We start from the raw sequence: 22,443 nt of genomic DNA on the forward strand, positions 1-22,443 counted from the left end.
ACAGCAGTTGATCAACAAAACTCGTTCATAAGAAAAGCTAACATATTCTTATACTCTATAGGAATCTCCTCTGCAACACAATATGTTAAATTTTCATAAATAGGTAAGAATTAGAATACAAACAGGTCGCTTCACTAAATTTCTTCGAATTCGAGTCATATATATTATAACAAGCAGAATCTCAGGCTTTCTATGATTGCACCAAGAAGAATTATCATAAGCAAGCATAAATGAGGACTAGACTTATGACTACAAATCATTTGAAATGAAATGTCAAAGTTAGAGGTCCTATTCTATTACAAATCAAGCATAGGTTCAGCCCAAAGCTGAACCCCGACTTGCTCACAAGTCACAATCAACCACAACCAAGCATTCCCAAGCTTGGTTCAACTAAATCAACTCACAAGCATCATATAATTAATATACAGAAGAAACATGACTGGAAAGCAAACTAAATCCATCTCCAGAGAAGAAATGCCCATCAGACAGGTCCAGTTGATGCAAACGAATGTATAGGTGAACCAGGCTCCATTTATCTGTCCACCATCTCCATTTCATTCATTTTTGAACATGATACTGATGAAGAGCTCTTTATACGTTTCCCAGAGTCTTCCCCATCACTTGTACTCAGGCAACTTTGGGGACTTAGAGACTCCCCATGCAACTCCACTGTTGATTGATCCAAGCTATTTGTGACAGCTTTATTCTCACCCAAATGTCTTAAGAAGCATGCTTCTATCTCGCTTAGCGACCGGACTTCATCTTCATCTTCGTCTTCACTGCTGCAGCTGGAGTGGCCATTTTCATCAAAGTCTGATGCCGGTCCCCCTAATTCAGATCTGGTATCCATTTCTTGCTGACTATCAAAGTCTTCATCTGTTTGATGATCAGATGAACTAGATGACATTGGTGAATATCCACCAGTTTCATCATTCTCTTCCCGTTCTCTCAGTGTTTTCATAATCAGGGTCTTAAGCAAATTCATTACTTGAACCGCATGCATCAAAGCCGTCAGAGGATCAGACATCTGGTAGGGAAAGAATTACAAAAGGGATTAATTAACCCATCAATTTTAACCATTTACCAATCAATACCAGGCAAAAAAGATTACCTGAGTCATGTTTGGAGCAAAAACCATAGCGATATTTCTTGCATTCATTTTGTTGAATTCTTCTTCCTCAACAACATCAGCCATCAGATTTATAGCCCAATTGAGTAACGCGGTCTCAGTTGGCTTTAACTGCTTCACAAGCTCAACAGATTCCTCTTCTGTGTTACATTGAAGAACTTGTTCAGGGGATAGTCCATCTAGCACTCCCGAAGGAAGTTCTCGAAACCAGGCTTTGATTAGGCCTGCCAGACAATGGACATCAATGTCATCAGGTACAATCCCCCTATTCAATTGGCTTCTCACAAGCTCTTCATGGCTGTTCTCTGGGTTGATACGGAATATTCCTTCTGCCTGCAAAACATCCAAAGGGGGCTAGTAAGAAGACTAATAAGGAAAAAAATAAGTAAACTGAAAGAGAAATTCACAAATGCAAACAAAAGATGGTATTGTTATCTCACAAAACTTCGTACCTTCAGTCCTTCTTGTGAGTATAATCGCTCCTGCAGTAGCAAGAGAATGATAGGGACACTGTTCCCTTTTGAATCAAAAGACAGCTGCATTGACTCTGCTGAGACGCCAAACACACTTGCACTATAAAATTAGATGATTTACAAGTTAGACTATGCCTTTTTGAAGATTCAATTGTAACTACAATTTCTCAGCAACCAAACAAGTAGGCAATAGGGATTTTCCTAATACAGAATTGTACGCTAAAACCCCAAATCAGAAGCTTAAGAGCTAAATCAGCTCAAAATGCAGGTCACCCTCATAAATCCACACTCATCAAGCAACTTACTTTAACTGTCAAAGATTTAAAAGCAGCCTAAAGAACCACCATTCGAGCATTCTAAGCGCAACCCAAATCAAATTTCATAAATCTAAGAGTGCCCAGAAAACAAAAACAAGAGCTTTGGTTACCTAGCACTGGGAACTCGACCAGGGACCTCAACCTCGAACTCAACAGGAAGACCCAGAAACCCGTTGAAGCGATCAAAGGTGACATGGGTAACGTGCTGGACATTTGTGGGCCACCCGATCTCCATGTTGTGGACGGTGGAGATGACTTCTTCACCTCGTTCAACACGGCAGGCCACCACGGATTTCCTTACAGCAGCTAAGAGAAGGGCTACCAGAGAAATCTGGTTTTGCTCTTCCTCTGAGCTCTTGTTAGTTCCTTTAGTTCCTTTCCCATTACCACCACCACACCCACCTCCCCTTGTCACCATTACAAGCCCTGTCATCTCTCTGTCTCCTCTCTCTCTGCTCTGTTCTGCTCTGTTGTTGTAGCTTACTAGTTTGACTGTCTGAAATGCTGAAGCGGTCACTCTCTCTGAGTGTTGGGAGTGAACAGAGAGAGGTTAAATCTCAGTGTAAAAGTATGTGAGGTTTTTGAAGTTCCAACTTGTTTCCAAAGTTCAAACGGCCACTCGTTTCAAATTCCACTTTATCTCCAGACTTTAGTAATTTGACCTCCAACTGGATAGTAATAACAATAGTGCCACTATACCGCTTTCGTTTGGTGCTTTTGGATTGGTTAGTCAAATCTTCTTTATCAATTTAATTAGAGTGGTGATTTTCCCACTCATTTTTCTCTTATTTTATCTACTTACACTCCTTTTTATAACTAAAAATGGAGTGTAAGTGGATAAAATATGAGTGAAATAATTGCCCTTTAATTAACTCGTGGTTAATATCATTTATTTACTAAGAGCATCTTTAAGGGAGATGTCAAATACCAAACATCAAATTTAAATTTGATGGCTGATGTGATAATTTAACATTTTATACAACTTTACATTCTACCCGATATGTTAAATTAAATTATTAAATTATTATATTTTAGTGTTGATTCATTTGTAATTAAAAAGAAAAGAAAAGAAAAAATAATACAATGTTCATTTGACATCTTGCTTTTGGGATGTCAAAAATAACATCTCAACCTTCAGTCTTCATTCCACATCACTTTGACATGTCGGTTGGAGTGATGTGAGATATTATTTCTAGTTGTTAAATGTCTATATGGCACGTTTGACACATTGATTTGAGATGCTCTAAGAGAGTATTTCCAAGGGATATGTCAAATACCAAATATTAAATTTAAATTTGACGGCTGACGTTGCAATTTGACATCTTACACACTTTTATAGTCCATCCGATATGTCAAATTAAATTATTATTTTATTACATTTTAGTACGGATTTATTTTTAATTAAAAAGAAAAGAAAAGAATAAATAATAAAATATTCATTTGACATCTTACTTTTGGAATGTCAAAAATAACATCTCAACCTCCAACCTTCATTCCACATCAACTTTGATATATCGGTTGGAGTGATGTGAAATATTATTTCTAGCTATTAAATGTTTATGTGACACTTTTAACATATCAGTTGGAGATACTCTAAAGAAATATTGTTATTAATGAGATGGGTCCATAATGTCATTTCCCAAGAAATCCTTGGGTCATCATCGGACATTGGAATTTGGAAAACAAAACAATTCTTTTATTTTTCTGGCTAAAAGAAAGAAGCGGAAACAAACAATTTGAATTTGAAGATCGGACCGTTGAGAAACAAGGACGGGCCCGCCAATAAGGACAACTTTCATGTGTCCAACAGTGAGGGTCTTTTTATGCCACTGCCATTCTCGTGAAGAAAGATGGGTTAAAATTTTGTTTCTTTTTTCCCAATTATATTATATTATTCTTTCTTTTTCCAAAAAATATTTGTCATTTTGTCTACAAGACTGGGGACCCAAGAAGATCCTGGTTTTGAACATTTGTCATTTGAGTTGAGAGCTCAATCAGTGGTGGTGGTACTTTCATTTCATTGGATTCTATGTTCACTGTTTTTGGAGCCTTGTACATGTCAATATAGAAAATGCCTGCAGACTATATCTTCTGCTTACAAGTTCTTGTTTTTTGTGTTTTTCCTTTTCTTTTGTTTCCCTTTCAGAATTTATCAAATTTCACTTGAAAATCTAGAAAATTAAAGCTCCAAAAAACTCACTTAGCTCCTAGCTTAACAAAAAGACACTTCTATTACACATGCATATCATGTTAACTAGTAAGAATATCAAAAGACACTTCTATTACACATGCATATCATGTTAACTAGTAAGAATATCATATTCGCCCGTTACACTCGAATTCGAATTCTTCATCAAAAAGTTTTATAACACATCTATAAAAAGAAATTTAGCATGACAGTCCTTAGACGCGTAGCATTGTAACCATGCCATTGCCAAGTGACCATGGTGTGGCAGACTGCCATGGTTAATGACAGCCAATGACCATTGACCTTGCCATCTTTTGTTAATGAAATGGTTATAAAGAACCTTACTTACTAAACAAATTAATGAATAATATCTAATGTCGTTGCTCTAGAACTGGTTTCCTGGCTGGTGGGTTCTATTGATTGAATTTGAATCCAACTCAAATTTATCATAAACATTTCATATGGATCACTGTGGTTGACGAAAGAGCTTAGACTAATTAAAAATTAATGAATAATCTGTAATCATAGGGTTAGCTAATTTAGCAAACTTTCCAGAATTCCAGTTCATCAACTTATGAGACAAATTCGTATCAAAAAACTTATGAGACAAATTTTCTTATAATGGTATAATGTATCATCCAATCATGTAGACTGACGGATATTATTCATTAATCATGTCTTGGCTAATCAGTAGCGGGACACGTTTACAACAACTAATCATGTTTTATGTCCACAATGTCAACAATCCTTTTTTAAAAAATCTCTAATCAAGTCAACGAGGAAAAAAGAAAAAGTAAACACTGAACCCGATGTATGTTTCTGCTAAACCACGTTCGTCCTTTGATGTCCCATCCCGTCATATTAGGGACACCGACACGAAATTTTAATACCAAAAAAATGAAAGAAAAAACAAAACACAATGTTGTTAAGTTTATCTAGACCACTTTCACGGCATCAAATCTGCATTAGCAATTATAGAGTGATGAACATAATTATCATATATTATTGTGGAGGCTAACAATACTTATAGGGTATCAATTATTGACGAAACCCATAAAATAATAAGAAGATGCGTTTTGTTTCCCCACTTGGGATGCCATACAGACTCTCCTCCTATAAAAGGAAGAATTTGGTTTTGTACAATGCATTGTAGATTGGAGAGCTTAGAGAAACAAGTTAGTAGATTAGATAATTAATTAGGGAAAGTGAGGTTCATCAACGAAATTCAACAGGAGTTAACGTTTAAAATGAATGTCAATATTCTGTTAGTGGCCTTTGTAGTTTGTGGCCTTCTAGGGGCCTGCCAAGGAGGCCAGCTGAGGAAGAATTTCTACCGGAGCACGTGTCCTTCAGCAGAGGAGATTGTCAGAAATGTCACCTGGAACCATGTCTCCAGTAACCCCAACTTGCCAGCAAAGCTCTTGAGAATGCATTTCCATGACTGTTTCGTCAGGGTAAGCCTCAACTGAAGCTATACATAGATATATATGCATGGTTTCATGACATGCAACATTTCAATGCTTATATATTGTTCATGTTCATATTGCTTATGATATACATATTCGTCTAACCCTGTTGAAGAATGCATGTGAAATATTTGCAGGGTTGTGATGGCTCAGTTTTGTTGAATTCGACAGCAAACAACACGGCAGAGAAGGACGCAGCTCCAAACTTATCTTTGGCAGGTTTTAATGTTATTGATGATATCAAAGAAAACGTAGAGAACAAGTGTCCAGGAATTGTATCTTGTGCTGACATCTTGGCTTTGGCTGCCAGAGACTCTGTTTCATTCCAAGTAAGACATTCTTAAGCAAAGCAAAGCCTAAAATTACAATTCATATGTATATATATATGCTGCAGCATTGCACTCATGTGTTGTATAACTTTTGATATATACAGTTCAAAAGATCGTTGTGGAAAGTGCTCACGGGTAGAAGAGACGGCACAATTTCACGAACTAGAGAGGCCTTGATCAACATTCCCCCACCTGCCTTCAATTTCACCCAACTCAAACAGCGCTTTGCCAGCAAGAATCTTACAGTACATGACCTTGTGGTTTTATCAGGTATGGTGTACCCCAGAGACGATGATAATTAATTATTTTTTCATTATTTTGTCAAAACGATATTCTAAAGTACTCTAGTTAATGTATGGGGAGTGAGATCGAACTCGGGTCCAAGGAGATATGCACACTGTCTTAGCCAATTGACCTAATCCACACCTGCATACACTATAGTCGATAACAAACTAGTAATTAATTAAAAGCAAACATAAATGGCCAATCTTAATCTTATATATAATATATAAGTATTATTATTGTGTAGGTTCACACACAATTGGAGTAGGGCACTGCCCCACCTTTAGCAACAGGCTCTACAACTTCACTGGAAAGGGTGACCAAGACCCTTCTCTGAATGCAACCTATGCTGCATTCCTCAAGACTAAATGCCCAAGCCTCAACGACACTACAACCACTGTGGAAATGGACCCTGGGAGCTCTTTAAAATTTGACACTGGCTACTATGCCACCCTCAAGCAGCACAAGGGACTTTTCCAATCTGATGCAGCCCTTTTAACAAACAAGGGTGCCGCCAATATCGTCCAGGAATTGGGTGACAATGACAAGTTCTTCACAGAGTTTGCTCAATCAATGGTGAGGATGGGAGCCATTGAGGTCCTCACAGGCACGTCCGGTGAGATTAGGAGCAAATGTTGGGCTGTGAATTCCAATTAATCAATCAAATTATTGGGTGTTTGCCATGAATAAAGTATAGCCTAGCTAGCTAGCTTGTGGGCTTGTTTCAATATGTCCTTCAGTATTTGTGTTCCTAGTAAATTAGCAATGTGGCTCTATCTATAGCCTCTGTTCAGTATTATTGTTGTCAACTTGTAATACATCGGAGGGATGTTTTCAGTATTATTTATTTATTCTCTCTTCTTCCATATTGCTTAGCACTAGTATGGATCCTCATCTAGTCTTTCATTTCCTTGTGATACCATAGAGTGGGAAATCAAACTCGGGTGCAAGAGAGAGGTCATATATATCTTGGTCAATTGGCCTAATTCACATTTTGCAACACTTTTATTATATCACCAACATTAATCTTGTAAGAACTTTTATCTCAAAAAATAAAATAAAAATCTTATATGAACTTATGAACCGGATTAACACTAACATTGCCAAGGGACACCAAGATGCAAGAATTATATAGTGAGGGCGTTACATATGGCCTTTAAGTGAGGTCTTATCTCTTAACTGTTGGATCAGACTAACCAATTTAATCCAACGGTTAAAAAATAAAACCTCATTTAAGGGCCGTATATAAGTTCCTCACTATAGAATGACTCTACCAAAATGCACTATCAAAACTTTGGGGGGTTTTAAGGTTCCGATGGTGCATAAACTCCTAATCCAAAAATAAGAAAAAAGCCCAAATCAATTGGATAAGCCCGATCACATACCGACCCAAAGAAGAAGTACTCTTCCTCATTTACCAGTAGTATTCCTTCTCCGATCCTCGCACAACACCACATCCGTCTCCCACTCAACATCAACTCTTCCCCTTCCAGTTTCCAACAGTACTATTATTCTTTTCCTCTTTCCCCTTCCCCAAGTTTTTGTAAATTCCCTAACTTTTCTTTCTTCCTTCCTTTCCCAAGTCCACACTCTTCAGGAATCATTTTTCAATATCAATTCCCTTCCAAGCACCGACTTCTCAATCCTTATTAATAAAACCACAAAGCCAAACCTTTCCTTCAACTATTGAATATTATTATATCACCTCTCTCTCACTCTCAGCCAAAATCAACAGTAATTCGCCAAATCCCAAAGATGATGCTTAGAGTTCGCAGCAGAGACGGTCTGGAACGAGTCACTGTAGATAACCCACAACACACCACTGTCTCCCAACTCAAAGCCCTAATCCAAACCCAGCTCCGAATCCCTTTCCAGAACCAGACCATCTCCACCAACCAAAACCTCCTCTTGGCCAAGACCCATGACGACATCTCCCGATTCACCGACATGGCAAATCCCAACACTTCTCTCTCGGCCCTCAATCTCTCCCATGGCTCCATCGTCTACCTCGCCTACGACGGCGAGCGCACCGTCGCCGGCCCCACCTTCCACCCGGCAGGCTCTTTCGGTCGCAAGATGACCATGGACGATCTCATCGCCAAGCAGATGAAAGTCACCCGCCAAGAAAACCCGCACAGCGAGCTCGTCTCCTTTGATCGCGATTGCGCCAATGCCTTCCAGCATTACGTCAACGACACGCTCGCTTTCGCGGTGAAGCGCGGTGGATTCATGTACGGTACGGTGTCGGAGGAGGGAAAGGTGGAGGTGGATTTCATATACGAGCCTCCCCAACAGGGGACTGAGGCGAATTTGGTGTTTTTCAGAGACCCAGATGAGGAAAAGTCGGTGGAGGCTATTGCAATGGGGTTGGGAATGAGACGGGTCGGTTTTATATTCACCCAGACGGTGAGCCAGGACAAAAAAGACTATACTTTGTCGAATAGGGAGGTTCTTCAGGCCTCGGAGTTTCACGCGGAGAGTGGCTTGAAGGAGTGGGTGACTGCCATGGTTAAATTGGAGGTGAATGAGGATGGCGGTGCTGATGTGCATTTTGAGGCTTTTCAGATGAGTGATATGTGTATTAGATTGTTTAAAGAAGGGTGGTTCGAGACTGAGATTGAAGAGGGTCATGATCCAAAGTTGTCCAAGATGAAGAAGGATGTTGTTGTTGGGGTGAAGGATACTAGGGAAGTGGACAATGATTTTTTCTTGGTGGTGGTAAAGATCTTCGATCACCAGGTATGCTTAAGTTCACTATTTTTATTTTCTCTTGTTTTACTTGAACGAATTGAATTGCATTATTTATTTAGATTGTTGTTTTATCTTGCTGATCAATGTTACTTTTTGCCCCTAGCAATCACGTTCCTGGTCGATTTGTAGAACACCCTATTGTTGTGACATAGGAAATGAACTGTTTAGAAATGTTAAGCATGAAAGAATATGAACGAAGAAGACTCAATGTTATTGATCAAAAGCTCAGATGAATCTTTACAGAGAGTTCAGATGACCATTTATATTCTCTGTTAACAATATATCTAAGTAATATTCAACTTAACCAACTCGCTGAGATTGTGACACTTGTCACAATCTGAGCAGTCTAGTGCTGTAGGCAATAAAGAGACATGGTAATCATGGTTAAAATCATGTTGTAATGAAGGCTGTTGCTTAGCCTGATTCCTTGTTTATTCAGGTTATATCAACAGCTTTATCTGGTTTTGAATTGCGTGCTGTTCAATAGATGTTTAAGACTGGATGTGTGAGAAAATTTTGGTGCTGTTGTGTGTGTGTGTGTGTGTGTGTGTGAGACGATTCCCTTTCCTAGTTACTGTTGTGCTCTTAAGGTTCTGAGGTATACATGGTTATACCTACAATGGACTATTTTTATTTCAATAGCTGATGGTTTTAGATTAGCTTTAGTTCTGAACCATTAATTACCAAGAATTAGACCACCATGCTTATTTTTCAAATTCCAGATACCGTTGACACTGAAGCTTAAGCCAGTTGACCGGATGGTTGAGGGTGTGTGGTGTTAATTGATAATGTGGGTAATTTGAATGTTTGCAAGTTGAATAGTTTAAAGTTGTTCTTTTTGGTTTTTTATTTATTTATATTTTCATATCAACATTTGCCTTTTCTTGGCTCCAATTTGTGATTTCAGTAGTTTGATTTGGTTTTGGATTCCCTGCAAAACCATATGGGGTTTTGTGGCTTTCTAGCTTGTCACTGGAGTTATAAGATTTGTTTTAATTGGTAGAGCAATATTGAACATCTTAGAGCTCAGAGGAGTTAAATCCACTTCAAGTGGTTGATCTTTGAAAGGAAAAGTTCATTTCTTAATTGCTAAGATTCACTGGGGTTTACTCTACGAGTGGTTGATCTTGGAAAGGGCTCTAATAGTGACCTTACAAGATTCACTCAACTAGGGTTCGTTAGCATGATGTATTGTCTGATATCCAATTTTTATTTGGTGCGAAGTTATGGAAATACCTAGTGAGGCCTCTGATTGCTAGTCCCACAAGTATTATGGGTTGACTAGGTTGAAGGTATTAAAGTGACGGGAGTGTAGGGATGCATGGATTATACTCATTATCTGGGAAAGCTTGTTGCATGTGACATTTACTGTTGGGAGACAACATCTAACTTGATCGTCCAGTAATCAGTGAGATATCCGTTGGGAATGATTTACAAATTATATGTTTTTCCTTATGGTCCAATGTATACATACATATATGTCTTGGGAATGATTTACAAATCACTTTGCTGCACAAGTTTACCTAGTTACTGTGTTCTGCATTATATTAAACTATTCTGCAACTTCATCTACTTGGGTTTCTTATTGTAAAGAAGAATCAACTGTTGTTCTCACATGAATTTGTATCACAATGCAGGGCCCACTTTCATCATCTTTTCCTATTGAGAACCGTAACACCCCAGTGACGTTGAAGGCTCTGAAAAATCATCTGGATCGTGCTAAGAGTCTTCCATTTGTGAAGCGAATTTCAGATTTTCATTTGATGCTCTTGCTGGCCAGGTTTTTAGACGTAGCTGCAGATATTCCTGCTTTGGCAGAGTGTGTCCATACAGAGTCACCCATACCAGAAGGCTACCAGTTATTAATCGAGTCGATGGCCAATGCTTCTTGATGCTGCTTTGCGTGCCCTTTTGGAAACCGATACATTCTAAGATCTCAGACGAGTGTGGCCAAGCAATGATCCTTTATTGTGATTACCTCCTATGCAACAATCCCTGTTGGTGTCTTATGCCATGCATCACGCAAAAAGTTTGCTTTGCCGCTTGAGTAGTTTAACATGTCATTTCTCAGGCACTTTGTGTACTAAAAAATTCAAGCATATTATTGCATCAGATGGTCTGGATATTTATGCTTGCCAGAACGAGGCTTGTGTGATTGTCGATGTATTATAATTTTAAATTTATGAATTCATGTTCATCTTGCAAATCATGATCGATGGACGCGAAGGTCTCTGATTAGTCTTGTGCTTAAATTTCACTGCAAAATGCAAATGGTCTTCCGATGGTCTTAACGTCTTTGTGCTTAAATTAAATTTCATCGCAAAGATGGACTTTACGAAACTGACAGTCCAACATATTCTGTGTAAGGGAATGGTAAAATGAGCAACAACATGTGCTGATATAAGCCCGTTATTAAAAAGAGATTATAATTTTGTTTATAGACATGAGTTTAGTTAAGTTGATTCGAGTTATAATTTTCGATTTAAGGAGGGAATAAGTTTATTCCCGTGAATTTTGTCCGCATAGAAGAACATTGGCCGGCTTAGAAAAAAATTTGCAGACAATATTTTCATGAAAAAACTTTCATTTACTAATAATTTATTATTTATGTATATAGAATCATTTACTATTTGTTACAATTTTTATTAATATAGCCGAAGGAGTAAATGAAAAAAAGAAAAGAAAAAAGAAAGTAAAACTGTAATACGCGCTCCATCATAAACATTGGCGAACATAGAAATTGTGTGTTATCTGTGAAGTATTATTGACTCTCTCAGATCTTACTAAAAATTCCATTTCACAGGCGGGAGATTTCTCCCTCTCCCTCTCTCTCGCTCTCCCTCCCTCCTTCACTCTCTCCCTCCCTCTCACTCTCTAACTCTAAATTAAGTTAGGGCAAATCTTGTGGTCGCAGAACCAGTGGGCCATGGAGGAGCCAGCCTCAGCCACAGCCACTGAACCATCGACTGTCCTCCGCGTGAGTTTCATTTCTCTTCTCTCTTTCTTTCTCTCCATTTGGTGAAATTAGATATATCTTTGACCTGATTCGGTGTGTTGCTGATGAGTAGCAGAAGAGGACCAGGGCTCAGACTCATAGCACTGAGAACCATGAGAGGACCAGCGCTGGGAGTGACCAGGCGGACCGCGAGAGCTCACCCGATGACTTCGAAGAGACTCGTCCTAAAGCTAAACGAGGTCGACCTGCCGCCGCTGGCACTTCCGCCGCGCCACAAAAACTCGCCACTCTCACCTTGATTGGTACTTCATCTCCCACAGCAATTATATATATGTTGATATTATATATATATATATGTATATATATCTCTGCCATAAGAAACACCATGAATTCTTTGCTAAATTACCTGTTACTTGCAGCTTGCATTTAGTTAAATAGTTTAACTGGTTGTTTCATTTAATGAGTGAAGAAATTTTGAATGAACGAGATGGGTTTTTGCAACTAAATTCTTAAGGGACCTTCTACATCCATGACGATCAATGACCCATTTGCTAAATTACCCACTAAATTGATACATGATTTCCTGGTTCATACAATCCCCGCTAAGTAATCATGTAGAATAGTGCTTTGGCGAAAAAAAGAAAATCATGTAGGATGTTGTTGCATGGTAATATTACTGTTGGGACACGACCATGACATAAAACTTTCTATTCTCTTTTTTCCATGACCAGAATTCTTGTGAACTGAATCGACCTTTAATTTTTGAAGAATTTTTACTCCGTGACTCCTAAGTTCGAATATACACTATGTGGGGATTTAGTATACACATGTACACAATTAAATTCACCTTGGTGTCTCATCTTCTGCAGAGGTCATCAAGGGCAACGGAAAACTTATTCCTCAAGCAGTCAAGCTCTGGGTCGAGCGATATGAAAAGGATCCAAAACCTGCTATGGTTGAACTCTTGATGATGCTATTTGAGGTAATCTGGAAGATATTTTAAGAGGCTTCTCAAACAGAATAAATTAAGCAAAAGTAACAGAATTTCAAAATTCCAGCTAATAGTTGAAGGCTAAAGACAGATCTAAAGGATATTATAAAAGAGTGAAATGGGTTGGGTTTCCCCATCTGAATCGGACATTTCTTTTCCTCAAATCAAAATACTTAAAATGACTGATTTTGCAAGTACAGGGTTAACTAACAAATGTAGCTCGAGTATGATGAGACTTATATATGTGCAGGCATGTGGCGCCAAGTATCATATCGAAGGAGAGTTGCTGGACGAGACTGATGTTGATGATGTCGTGGTTGCTCTGGTCGAGCTTGCTAGAAATGTATCCTGCATCTCTTCATTATTATGTTATCTTTATGGTTTTTCCCTGGTTCAGGGTTTTGTCATATGCCATCTTCCTTTTACTTGTATTTCACTTTTTTATGCTATCTTTCAGTTCCCACTGGAAAACCAAATGATCTAAGCTATCAACTGGTCATACATCAACATTCTTTTGCCCAAAAATTTTCCTTCACTCCTTTGAGCTCCTAGGGTAACGTTGAAGATTACCAAAGTTCAAAAAAGAAGGAGTTTAAGAACTTCAAAGATAATCTTCAATTGTTCTGGGATAATTTGGTCCGTGAATGTCAACATGGGCCATTGGTTGATCAGATTTTGTTCGAGAAGTGCATGGACTATATTATTGCTTTGTCATGGTCAGTGCTAAATTTTTTGAAGTTCCTACTGTTAAGGCTAAGTTTATCTATTAACTAAGCTCTGTGATAAATTTCCTGGTTTTGTGTTAAGCAGCACTCCTCCAAGAGTTTATCGTCAGGCTGCTACTTTGGTGGGTCTCCAACTTGTCACATCATTTATAACTGTTGCTAACACACTTGGTGCTCAGCGAGAAACTACTCGTAGACAATTAGATGCTGAAAAAAAGAAACGAACTGAGGGGCCTCGTGTGGAATCACTGAACAAGAGGTTCTCAACGACTCATGACAACATAACTATATTAGAGCAGATGATGCGCAAGATATTTCAAGGGTAGGATATTCTGACTTAGTATTATTAGTAAGAAGCAAAGATGAGTGATCTGATTTGATAGAATTCCTGGTTTATGATAATCCTGTAGTTCTTTATTACAGTCTAAGCTATCATTGTAGGTTATTTGTGCATCGCTATCGAGACATTGATCCAAATATTCGGATGTCTTGCATAGAGTCACTAGGGGTGTGGATTTTTTCCTATCCATCAATGTTCTTGCAGGATTTGTACTTGAAGTATCTTGGATGGACATTGAATGATAAAGTAAGTTTAAAATTATGGATAAGTCATAAACTAATTTCCTTTATACTTCTTCTTATGTGCTAGAAAAACCTCATTTCTTTTCCTCTTTCACTGCTTCTAAGAGTGCTGGTGTAAGAAAAGCTTCTGTTCTTGCGTTGCAAAATCTTTATGAGGTTGATGATAATGTGCCAACTCTTGGTCTATTCACTGAAAGATTTTCTAGTCGGATGATTGATCTTGCTGATGACATCGACACTTCTGTGGCTGTATGTGCCATTGGCCTTGTTAAACAGCTTCTAAGGTGACTGCTCGTTTTGGGAACTTGTTAATAAATTAATAATTCCCTGTTCACTATATGTTTGAAATCTCATTGAATTAAGCATTTTGTATGCTGCAGACATCAGCTTCTACCAGATGATGACTTAGGTCCTTTATATGATTTGCTTATTGATGATCCAGCAGAGATCAGGCATGCTATAGGAGCCTTAGTGTATGAACACTTGATTTCTCAAAAGTTCAATAGCTCCCAATCTGGTGCAAAAGGTTTCACTCTTTTGGAACTCTATTGCTTTTTGTGGATTTTATGATTCTATCAACCAAATTATTTTTCCCAAAACGAATACTTGTGTTCATCACTGTATTCTTTCCAGGTGATGGCAACAATTCTTCTGAGGTCCATCTTGGCAGAATGTTGCAAATTCTAAGAGAGTTCTCTGCAGATCCGATTCTAAGCGTCTATGTCATTGATGATGTTTGGGAGTACATGAAGGCGATGAAGGTTTAGTGTTAACTCTGATCGTTTCATCCTTTCATAAGTTATAATACTTTAAATGTATGCCTTATAAACCTTTTATTGATAGTTACTTCTTCAACCACACCCCCAACCCCCCACCACCACCACCACCAAAAAAAAAGGCTTAGTTTTCCTTCGGAGAAGCTACTTTAAATTTATTTTCCAATGGACATCATTATGGTATTTTCATAATATATAATAGTATTAAGAGAACCCTCATTGTCAACCTTCTGTTTACTTTTATTGTTTCTTATGCTGGTGGTTCGTATTCTGTTTGCAGGACTGGAAGTGTATTATCTCCATGCTCTTGGATGAGAATCCTTTGATTGAGCTTACTGATGAGGATGCAACAAACTTGGTACGACTTCTTTGTGCATCTGTCAAAAAGGCTGTAGGAGAGAGGATTGTTCCTCCCACTGATAATCGGAAGCCATACTACAGTAAAGCTCAAAAAGTGCGTAAATTTCACTTTTATCTTTTGCTCCTTTGTTTTCTAAAGCACCATTTCAATTACAATGTAATTATTGTTCCTTTGTTAGCTCATAAGGTGTTTTTTACTTGATTGGGTAAGCGTAATGTACTTTGGTGCTTTTAAATTTGGTTCTTGGATTGTTCAGTTGCTGTTGCCCTTATATGTCTGCTGACTCTGCTCCCGTTGTAATCCAGAGCAGACTTACTCTGCATGTTGTGTTATCTTTGTATTGGTTGGTCTTTGTCCAAGTTGGCCAAAGCATATATTGGAGCATATTTTATTTCAATCAATATTTAACATGCTTTCCTTGAAGTTTACTGCCCTGTTTGTGCCTTTACCAGCTATAAGTCGTTATTTTGATTTATGTTGGTTTGACTGAAATATACAAAAGAGGTTTGGATTCTAAATTCCTTCTCTTGAGTATGTCAGGAAGTATTTGAACACAACAGACGAGATATAACTCTTGCCATGATGAAGAACTACCCATTACTTCTACGTAAGTTCATGGCTGACAAGGCAAAAGTACCATCACTGATTGAAATTATTGTGCATATGAATCTTGAGCTTTATTCCCTGAAGAGGCAGGAGCAGGTGGGTAACTGCTTGTGTTGTCCTTGCTTGTTTTATGATATTTCTTTACAACTTAGTCTGACAGCAAGTGCTTTTATGCTTTCAGAATTTCAAAAGTGTCCTTCAACTTATCAAAGAGGCATTTTTTAAACATGGTGAGAGGGAGGCTCTGAGATCTTGCGTAAATGCTGTCAACCTTTGTTCCACAGAGAGTCAAGGGGAGCTAAAAGATTTTGCCCGTAATACATCAAAGGAACTCCAGGATGAGCTTATTGCCAAGCTTAAATCTGCAATGAAAGAAGTGGCGGTATATTTCAACCATATACTCTTTTCGTCCTTGCCAACTGTCCGATGATAAAAAATTAATGTGATCTGGAACTGCAGGATGGTGGTGATGATTATCCTCTTCTTGTAAATTTGAAAAGGTTGTATGAGCTTCAATTGTCAAGAGCTGTGCCTGATGAAAGCTTGTATGAAAATTTTGTCTCGACTATTCAGAGTTATACAAACAGGGACGATGAGGTGTGTTAAATGTGGTTGCATAAGAATAGAACTCCACTGCTTTTCAGATTTTCTTGCAGTTACTCATTATTTTGCTGCTGCTCATGCTCATTTCAGGTTGTCAGTTTTCTGCTTCTCAACATGTCTTTGCATTTGGAGTGGTCTCTGCATTCAATCATAAATAGTGAGACTGTCTCTGAAGCATCGTTGTCTTCTATATTAGCAAAACGCAAATCCTTGTCAGAGCAACTAGAGTACTTTCTTAACAGCCCTCCTGACTTGGAGGGTACTCGTGGTAATCTGCTAGCTTGTAGGGTAAGCATTTTGCTTCGATTTGTGGTATTTCAACAAAATCACACTAGTGAAATAATTTGGATTGGATTGAATGTTTATGGAAATTCGAATTCTAGTCTAATGAAATATTTGCTATACCCAAGGTTTGTATACTGCAAGCAGAATTGTGGTTTCTGTTCAGAAAGACAAATTTTTCTTCAACAAAGCTGGAAAGGTTGGGATATTATCCAGATGCGTCCATTCTTCAAAAGTTCTGGAACCTTTGTGTACGACAGCTCAGTATTTCAGGTAAGTAATTTGTTCTTACTTTCATCTCTGGAGCTAAAAGTAAAATTTTAATTTCCGTTTCTTTTTCCGTATATAATTGGACTTGTAATCTCAGGCCCATAAAAAAAAGACTTGTAATCTAATAACTTAAGTGATGCACATGTTGAGCTTAACTTTTGGTTATGTACTCAAAGGTCAATTATGCATCAAGATTACTTTCTCTGGGAAAGAAAATATATTTGTGTACTCATCTTCCTGTATAAATCTACTTTCCAATTTCTTTTTCACAGATGAGGCAGAAGATGATGATGCGAACAAAGAGTATATTGAGGAGGCAAACAGAGATGCAGTGATGATTGCTGCTGCAAAGTTGGTTGCTAATGATAAAGTTTCTAAGGTGAAGTTAGCATGTGTTGTATATATACTGAATGGTAAATTTCACCCTCTTAGATTAGAATCATGTGTAGTCTGGCAGGTTGTGCTTTGTTATCCTAGCATTTAGTTGCTTATGATTAAGCATGTAGGAGTCCGAAAATGGATTCATGCATGCTTGATTTTATATATCAAGTTTTTGTAGGTTACCTAAAATTGATGCCTAATGTAGGAGTATCTTGGTCCGGAGATTATCTCTAGATTTGTGATGCATGGAACAACTGTAGCAGAGATTGTTAAGAATCTGATTACTTTTCTGAAGAAGAAAGATGATGATCTTCCCAAACTTTTCTTCGAATCACAAAAAAAGGTATGACTCATGAATATTGTTGAGTTCTTAGTTGTTCCTGGTGGTGGTGGGGGGTTTGGAATTATTACAGTTGGTTAAATTTGCTGATACTTGTGTGCTGATAATAAAAAAAGGCTTTCTGATATTAGTTCTGAATAAAAATGAGCCTTGGTTTGCTATTTTGTTGCATCTCTGTACTGAGGTGATAGTCAACATTCACATGGCTCTGCTTATTTTAACTGGCTTCAACTCAACCCAAGTGTTGGAAAGTTTCTTCTTACTTTTCTCTAGCTTATTTGAAAGAAAACATTTCCTAATGAAAAGAAAACTAGAGCATCCTCATATGTCTTGTGGAAAAGTTTTCTGCAAAAACTATTTTCTAACTTGTGAAACTTTTTCCACTTTTGACCAAAAAAAAAAACTTGTGAAACTATTTTCCACTTTTGACCCAAAAAAAAACTTGTGAAACTATTTGCCAAAACTGTTTTCTATGGAATCTAATGAAAAGGAAACAGAAAATATCTTGATGAATATATCATATTGCATTTACCAACTTGGCCGTACTTCTGTTGTTGGAACTCATTTTTCTGAAGCTCTTAAATTTATGATAAGGGAAAAAGAGTTCAGGTTCTTATTGCAATTTTAAGAACTTTTTTAGGCAATTACCAGAAGCCGCTTGTGTAAAAATGCACTTGTAGATGGGGATATGGGTCTATACTTAATTATGCTAGAAAAGCGTAGTCTTTACTTTTTCTGTCCTATTAGTTTTATAAAAAATGTCTTGTTTTTTATTTTATTTATTGGACTAGGCCTACCAGCGGTATATGGTTGAACTTTCTGGAAGTGATGATGAATCTTCAGCAAGCAAGCGTTTTCAAGAATGTAAAGAACTGGCTGCTCGGCTTTCTGGAATGTTTGTAGGTGCCGCCAGGAACAAGCACAGATCAGACATTTTAAAAATTGTTAACAATGGCATTGAATATGCTTTTCTAGATGCTCCAAAGCAGTTATCTTTTCTGGAAGGTGCTGTGCTCCATTTTGTATCCAAACTGCCAACACCTGATATCCTGGACATGTAAGACTTTTTCTTATATAATTTTATCCTCTTTAGAAGTTTTCCCAGCTTATATTTTCACCATCTTCTAGTTTAATCCTTATAACTCTTTTTTTGCAAGTAGTGTGAAGGATGTCCAGAGCAGAACGGATAATATAAATACAGATGAAGATCCTAGTGGCTGGCGCCCCTATCACACATTTGTTGATAGCTTGCTTGAGAAATATGCAAAGAATGAAGGTATCCAAGGTATCACTAAACAGAACTAGTCTTTTTCGCTTTCCTCTATGTTGTCAACTGATTGAGGTTATTTCATTTTATCATTGTATGTCCCTGTAGTTTCAAATGCCTTCCTACTGTGTTAAAGATGCTCAACTAAAACCTCCTTTTATTCCTCACTGTTCTTTCTTCTACTTGCCTGTCCATCCTTGTCTCCTTCCCCAAAAATGCACTCTAATGAGTTCTGCAGCATGATGTTAAGACAGTTATGGAAGGTCGACTGAGCAGTAGGTTTACAGGCTTTTTTAAAATCTGTATAACCCTGCAGTTATTCTAAAACCAAAGTTTCCACATCAATCGAGGTAACATAGAGAGTTAACTGCTCAAACATGCCAAACATAGGGCATAACATGATTGTGGATGCATTCCTGGTTCTTGGTTAAGCATCTGGAGCCATCTGTTGTATGCAATTGAATATACTCTCTTTTGCCCATCCTTGGAAGACTTTCCTTTTGCATTTATTATGTGGTGTTAATTATGTCACTGATTAAGCACCTTTTAGTCTTTGCAAGTACCACATCCTATTGTGTTTAATCTGAACACTGGATAATCGCAGATGAAAAAGATGGGACCTCTATAAAGCGCAGGGGTCGTCCACGCAAAAGGCGTCGAGGAAAGGGACTTTTTGATGAGCACAGTTCAAGTGAAGAAGATGATTCAATAAGCGCATCTGACCATGAAAATGCTCAAGATGAAGAAAACAAGCAAGATGAGGATGACGATGAAGATGCTCCTTTAATACATTCAATTAGGTCATCATCCAAGTTGAGGTCATTGAGAGTGACAAGAGAGGAAACGAAGGCCAGATGAGGACATGAGATTTTAAAAGAGCTTAAGATAATTTAGCTGCTTCAAGGATGTCAGGTATGGAATTATGGGATATGTGCCTGGTGTGACAGATTGACACACTTGCGTTTCCCTTATGGTTTGTTTACAAAGAACAATTTCTGGTCGTATACTAAATTGAAAAGCAATTGCTTCTTATCACAGAAATGTCCCCCAATAGATCTATATATCTTTTAGATTTCTGTTCCAATTGTATGCCCTATTTGGAGATATGAATGATTTAGTTTTCGAGTAAGTTGATTTTTGTTACACTGATTTTACTGGTTATATGTAGGTGGCTGATTGATGGTTTTCTTTTTGTTTCCTGTGCAGCATCCTGGAACTAGAACTGCAACCTGCATATTGTACATTACAAGGTATATATATAGCTCGTTGGTAACACATTGTATATCTAATGACTTTGATCCACCTAGGCCTTGGGTGAAGATACAAGAATTTCAACTCCAGTTAATGTCTATTGTTTTCGTGTTGCCTCTAACTGTTGGGATTGGAGATCCAATCCAATTTGTGTATAATTGAGATTAATTAAGCCTTGTAGTATTATAGTTTCAGTCTTTTTTGTTTGGAAATTAATATTTTAACATAATCAGCTGTAGTTTACCTATTATGATGTACTAAGTGACTTTTTGAGCGTAGTAATGCTACACCATCGTGCTTGCATCATGTTAGTTGATAACAGTAGAGAAAATTGGCAGAGGGATGGATGATTTGGAGGATGAGCAAGTTCTTGAACATAATTTGTATAAATTTTATTATTTAAATTATAGGGTTCACAATTAATTAAAATAAATAGAAGAAAAATTAAAAGCTCAAGAATTACACGGCCTGTTACCTACTACTAACAAGACCATCCCAGATGGTGATATGGAATCCTACGTAAATGGAAACATATCAAGGGTGTAAGACTACTTAACATGAGCCAACATTTATTGTCAGTAAAACTGAGACTGCTTGCAACAACATTAAAAAAACAAACATACAGAGAAGATTCCAAAGAAACAAAATTGCAGATGCTGTCTTGCCATGATAAGAAGAAACCTCGGGCAGGTGATAAGTAAAAACGTAACCATGAAGCAATCAAGTTTCATCATCTTCCCGTGATCCTCAACAAAGGAGAAATTATACCCTGTATCTCTTGCAATGATTGTTGTATTTGTATTTCCTCCTCAACAGACCTTTCTAATATGACCCTTCAAATCGTCAGAAGCTCTAATGTCTTCAGCCCTCATCTCAAGAACCTTCTTTGTCAACCCCATCAACAGTCCAAGGTCGAGTGCTTCTGCAAAAACATCAGCAACAATCCGAGCTCCTCCGAATCCATATTCGAAACACATTTCAGCAATTTCTTCCTTGCTACCAATTCCTCCATCACAGCCACAGCATTCTCCGGATTCTTGCTACCCAACAGGTACACTAGAGCTTCCTTCTTCAGCGTCTTTTGCCTCCTCTCATACTTGGAAAGCGGCCTCTCTAGCTCCTCATCAGAGCCACCCTCAAAATCTTTCTTGTTCTTCCTCCTTCCAGCGTATATTGTCCCATTCCAAGTCCCAATAACCCTGGTCATACAATCCGGCGAATGAGGGGCGCAGGGAACCTCATGGAATGAGTAATTTCTCATAATAATTCTTGAGTTCATCAAAATTCCCAAATCATATGCATTGAGGAAAAAATAAGAAGAAAGTGCACAATTCCGTTTTAAAATCGAATCATATTTGTTTTTTTTATAAATAAAATTATTTGCATTCCAAAAAAGTCATTTTGTACTCTTCTATATTTATCATTAATTAAGCCAAATCATCTATTTCATTGCTTATTCTACCATAACATTAACTATCGTATGAAAATAAATCTGTCTTTAGAGATGTTATTAGGCGATTGAAAATTATTCCATGCAGATAATTTGCGCATGTGAGAATGTAATTGTTCATTGCCCCTCAAGTGATCTAACTGCTAAAATCTCTTATGCTTATGCAAGTTATATTTATAAAAGTAAGTTCTTACTTAGTTACAGATGTTATAAGAAAGTAACCATTAGATCATTGATTACGATTAATATATTTCATGTGTATAAAGAATTGTTTATAAGAGAATTTAAACAGAAGATCCTTATGAGTGAAGTCTTAAGTCTTACATGTGCACGATATGATTAAGATATGCACATTTCTTTATATGTGCAGCGTTTTCTCACACGCGTATGATATGATATGTGCATTTTTTATATGTGCGTTTTCTTTATTTGTACATGTACGTGTATTTTATATATATGCATAAATGCGTATATTATGTTGAAGGAATAATATAAGTTTCACTGCTAATATCACCGATGCTTTTTATGATAAAACTTCATACATACTGGGTTTTATATGTGGTTAAGTTTGGGACAATATCGGTGTTACTAGTAGTGAGCCGCTAACTCGTCCATCTAAAATTTAACATGGTATCAGAGCAGGTTGATTGATTTAGTCTTTATCCTT

The 22,443-nt window shown here is 37.5% G+C and overlaps 4 protein-coding genes across 6 annotated transcripts; 3 read left to right on the forward strand and 1 right to left on the reverse strand.

Moving 5' to 3' along the window:
* Positions 1-199: 199 nt before the first annotated feature.
* On the reverse strand, positions 200-2,529 carry LOC103333846 (rho GTPase-activating protein 2-like). The gene is made up of 4 exons (XM_008236749.2): positions 2,030-2,529; positions 1,582-1,702; positions 1,112-1,462; positions 200-1,027 (listed from the first exon to the last, which is right to left on the reverse strand). Exons 1-4 carry the CDS (start codon positions 2,350-2,352, stop codon positions 533-535), a joined length of 1,290 nt encoding a protein of 429 aa, XP_008234971.2. The 5' UTR covers positions 2,353-2,529; the 3' UTR covers positions 200-532.
* Positions 2,530-5,234: 2,705 nt separating this feature from the next.
* LOC103333845 (peroxidase 3-like) lies at positions 5,235-7,050 on the forward strand. The gene is made up of 4 exons (XM_008236748.2): positions 5,235-5,561; positions 5,711-5,902; positions 6,007-6,172; positions 6,432-7,050. Exons 1-4 carry the CDS (start codon positions 5,355-5,357, stop codon positions 6,839-6,841), a joined length of 975 nt encoding a protein of 324 aa, XP_008234970.1. The 5' UTR covers positions 5,235-5,354; the 3' UTR covers positions 6,842-7,050.
* Positions 7,051-7,540: 490 nt separating this feature from the next.
* On the forward strand, positions 7,541-11,141 carry LOC103333843 (NPL4-like protein A). Its single transcript, XM_008236747.2, has 2 exons — positions 7,541-8,923; positions 10,573-11,141. Exons 1-2 carry the CDS (start codon positions 7,940-7,942, stop codon positions 10,825-10,827), a joined length of 1,239 nt encoding a protein of 412 aa, XP_008234969.2. The 5' UTR covers positions 7,541-7,939; the 3' UTR covers positions 10,828-11,141.
* Positions 11,142-11,681: 540 nt separating this feature from the next.
* SCC3 (sister-chromatid cohesion protein 3) lies at positions 11,682-20,538 on the forward strand. 3 transcript variants are annotated; one of them, XM_008236746.3, is made up of 22 exons: positions 11,682-11,912; positions 12,004-12,193; positions 12,761-12,873; positions 13,133-13,225; positions 13,435-13,598; positions 13,693-13,929; positions 14,049-14,193; positions 14,295-14,473; positions 14,570-14,715; positions 14,823-14,950; positions 15,246-15,419; positions 15,867-16,028; positions 16,114-16,314; positions 16,392-16,529; positions 16,626-16,823; positions 16,946-17,090; positions 17,360-17,466; positions 17,674-17,811; positions 18,600-18,865; positions 18,969-19,093; positions 19,680-19,987; positions 20,282-20,538. In XM_008236746.3, exons 1-21 carry the CDS (start codon positions 11,862-11,864, stop codon positions 19,931-19,933), a joined length of 3,354 nt encoding a protein of 1,117 aa, XP_008234968.3. In that variant the 5' UTR covers positions 11,682-11,861; the 3' UTR covers positions 19,934-19,987; positions 20,282-20,538. The 3 variants fall into 3 exon arrangements, with proteins under 3 accessions (XP_008234968.3, XP_016650860.2, XP_016650859.2); XM_016795374.2 differs by having other exon boundaries at positions 18,969-19,084; XM_016795373.2 differs by having other exon boundaries at positions 12,007-12,193.
* Positions 20,539-22,443: the final 1,905 nt, after the last annotated feature.

The sequence above is a fragment of the Prunus mume genome, linkage group LG6, assembly GCF_029339155.1.
Source record: "Prunus mume cultivar Tortuosa linkage group LG6, ASM2933915v1, whole genome shotgun sequence".
Taxonomy (NCBI): Eukaryota; Viridiplantae; Streptophyta; class Magnoliopsida; order Rosales; family Rosaceae; genus Prunus; species Prunus mume.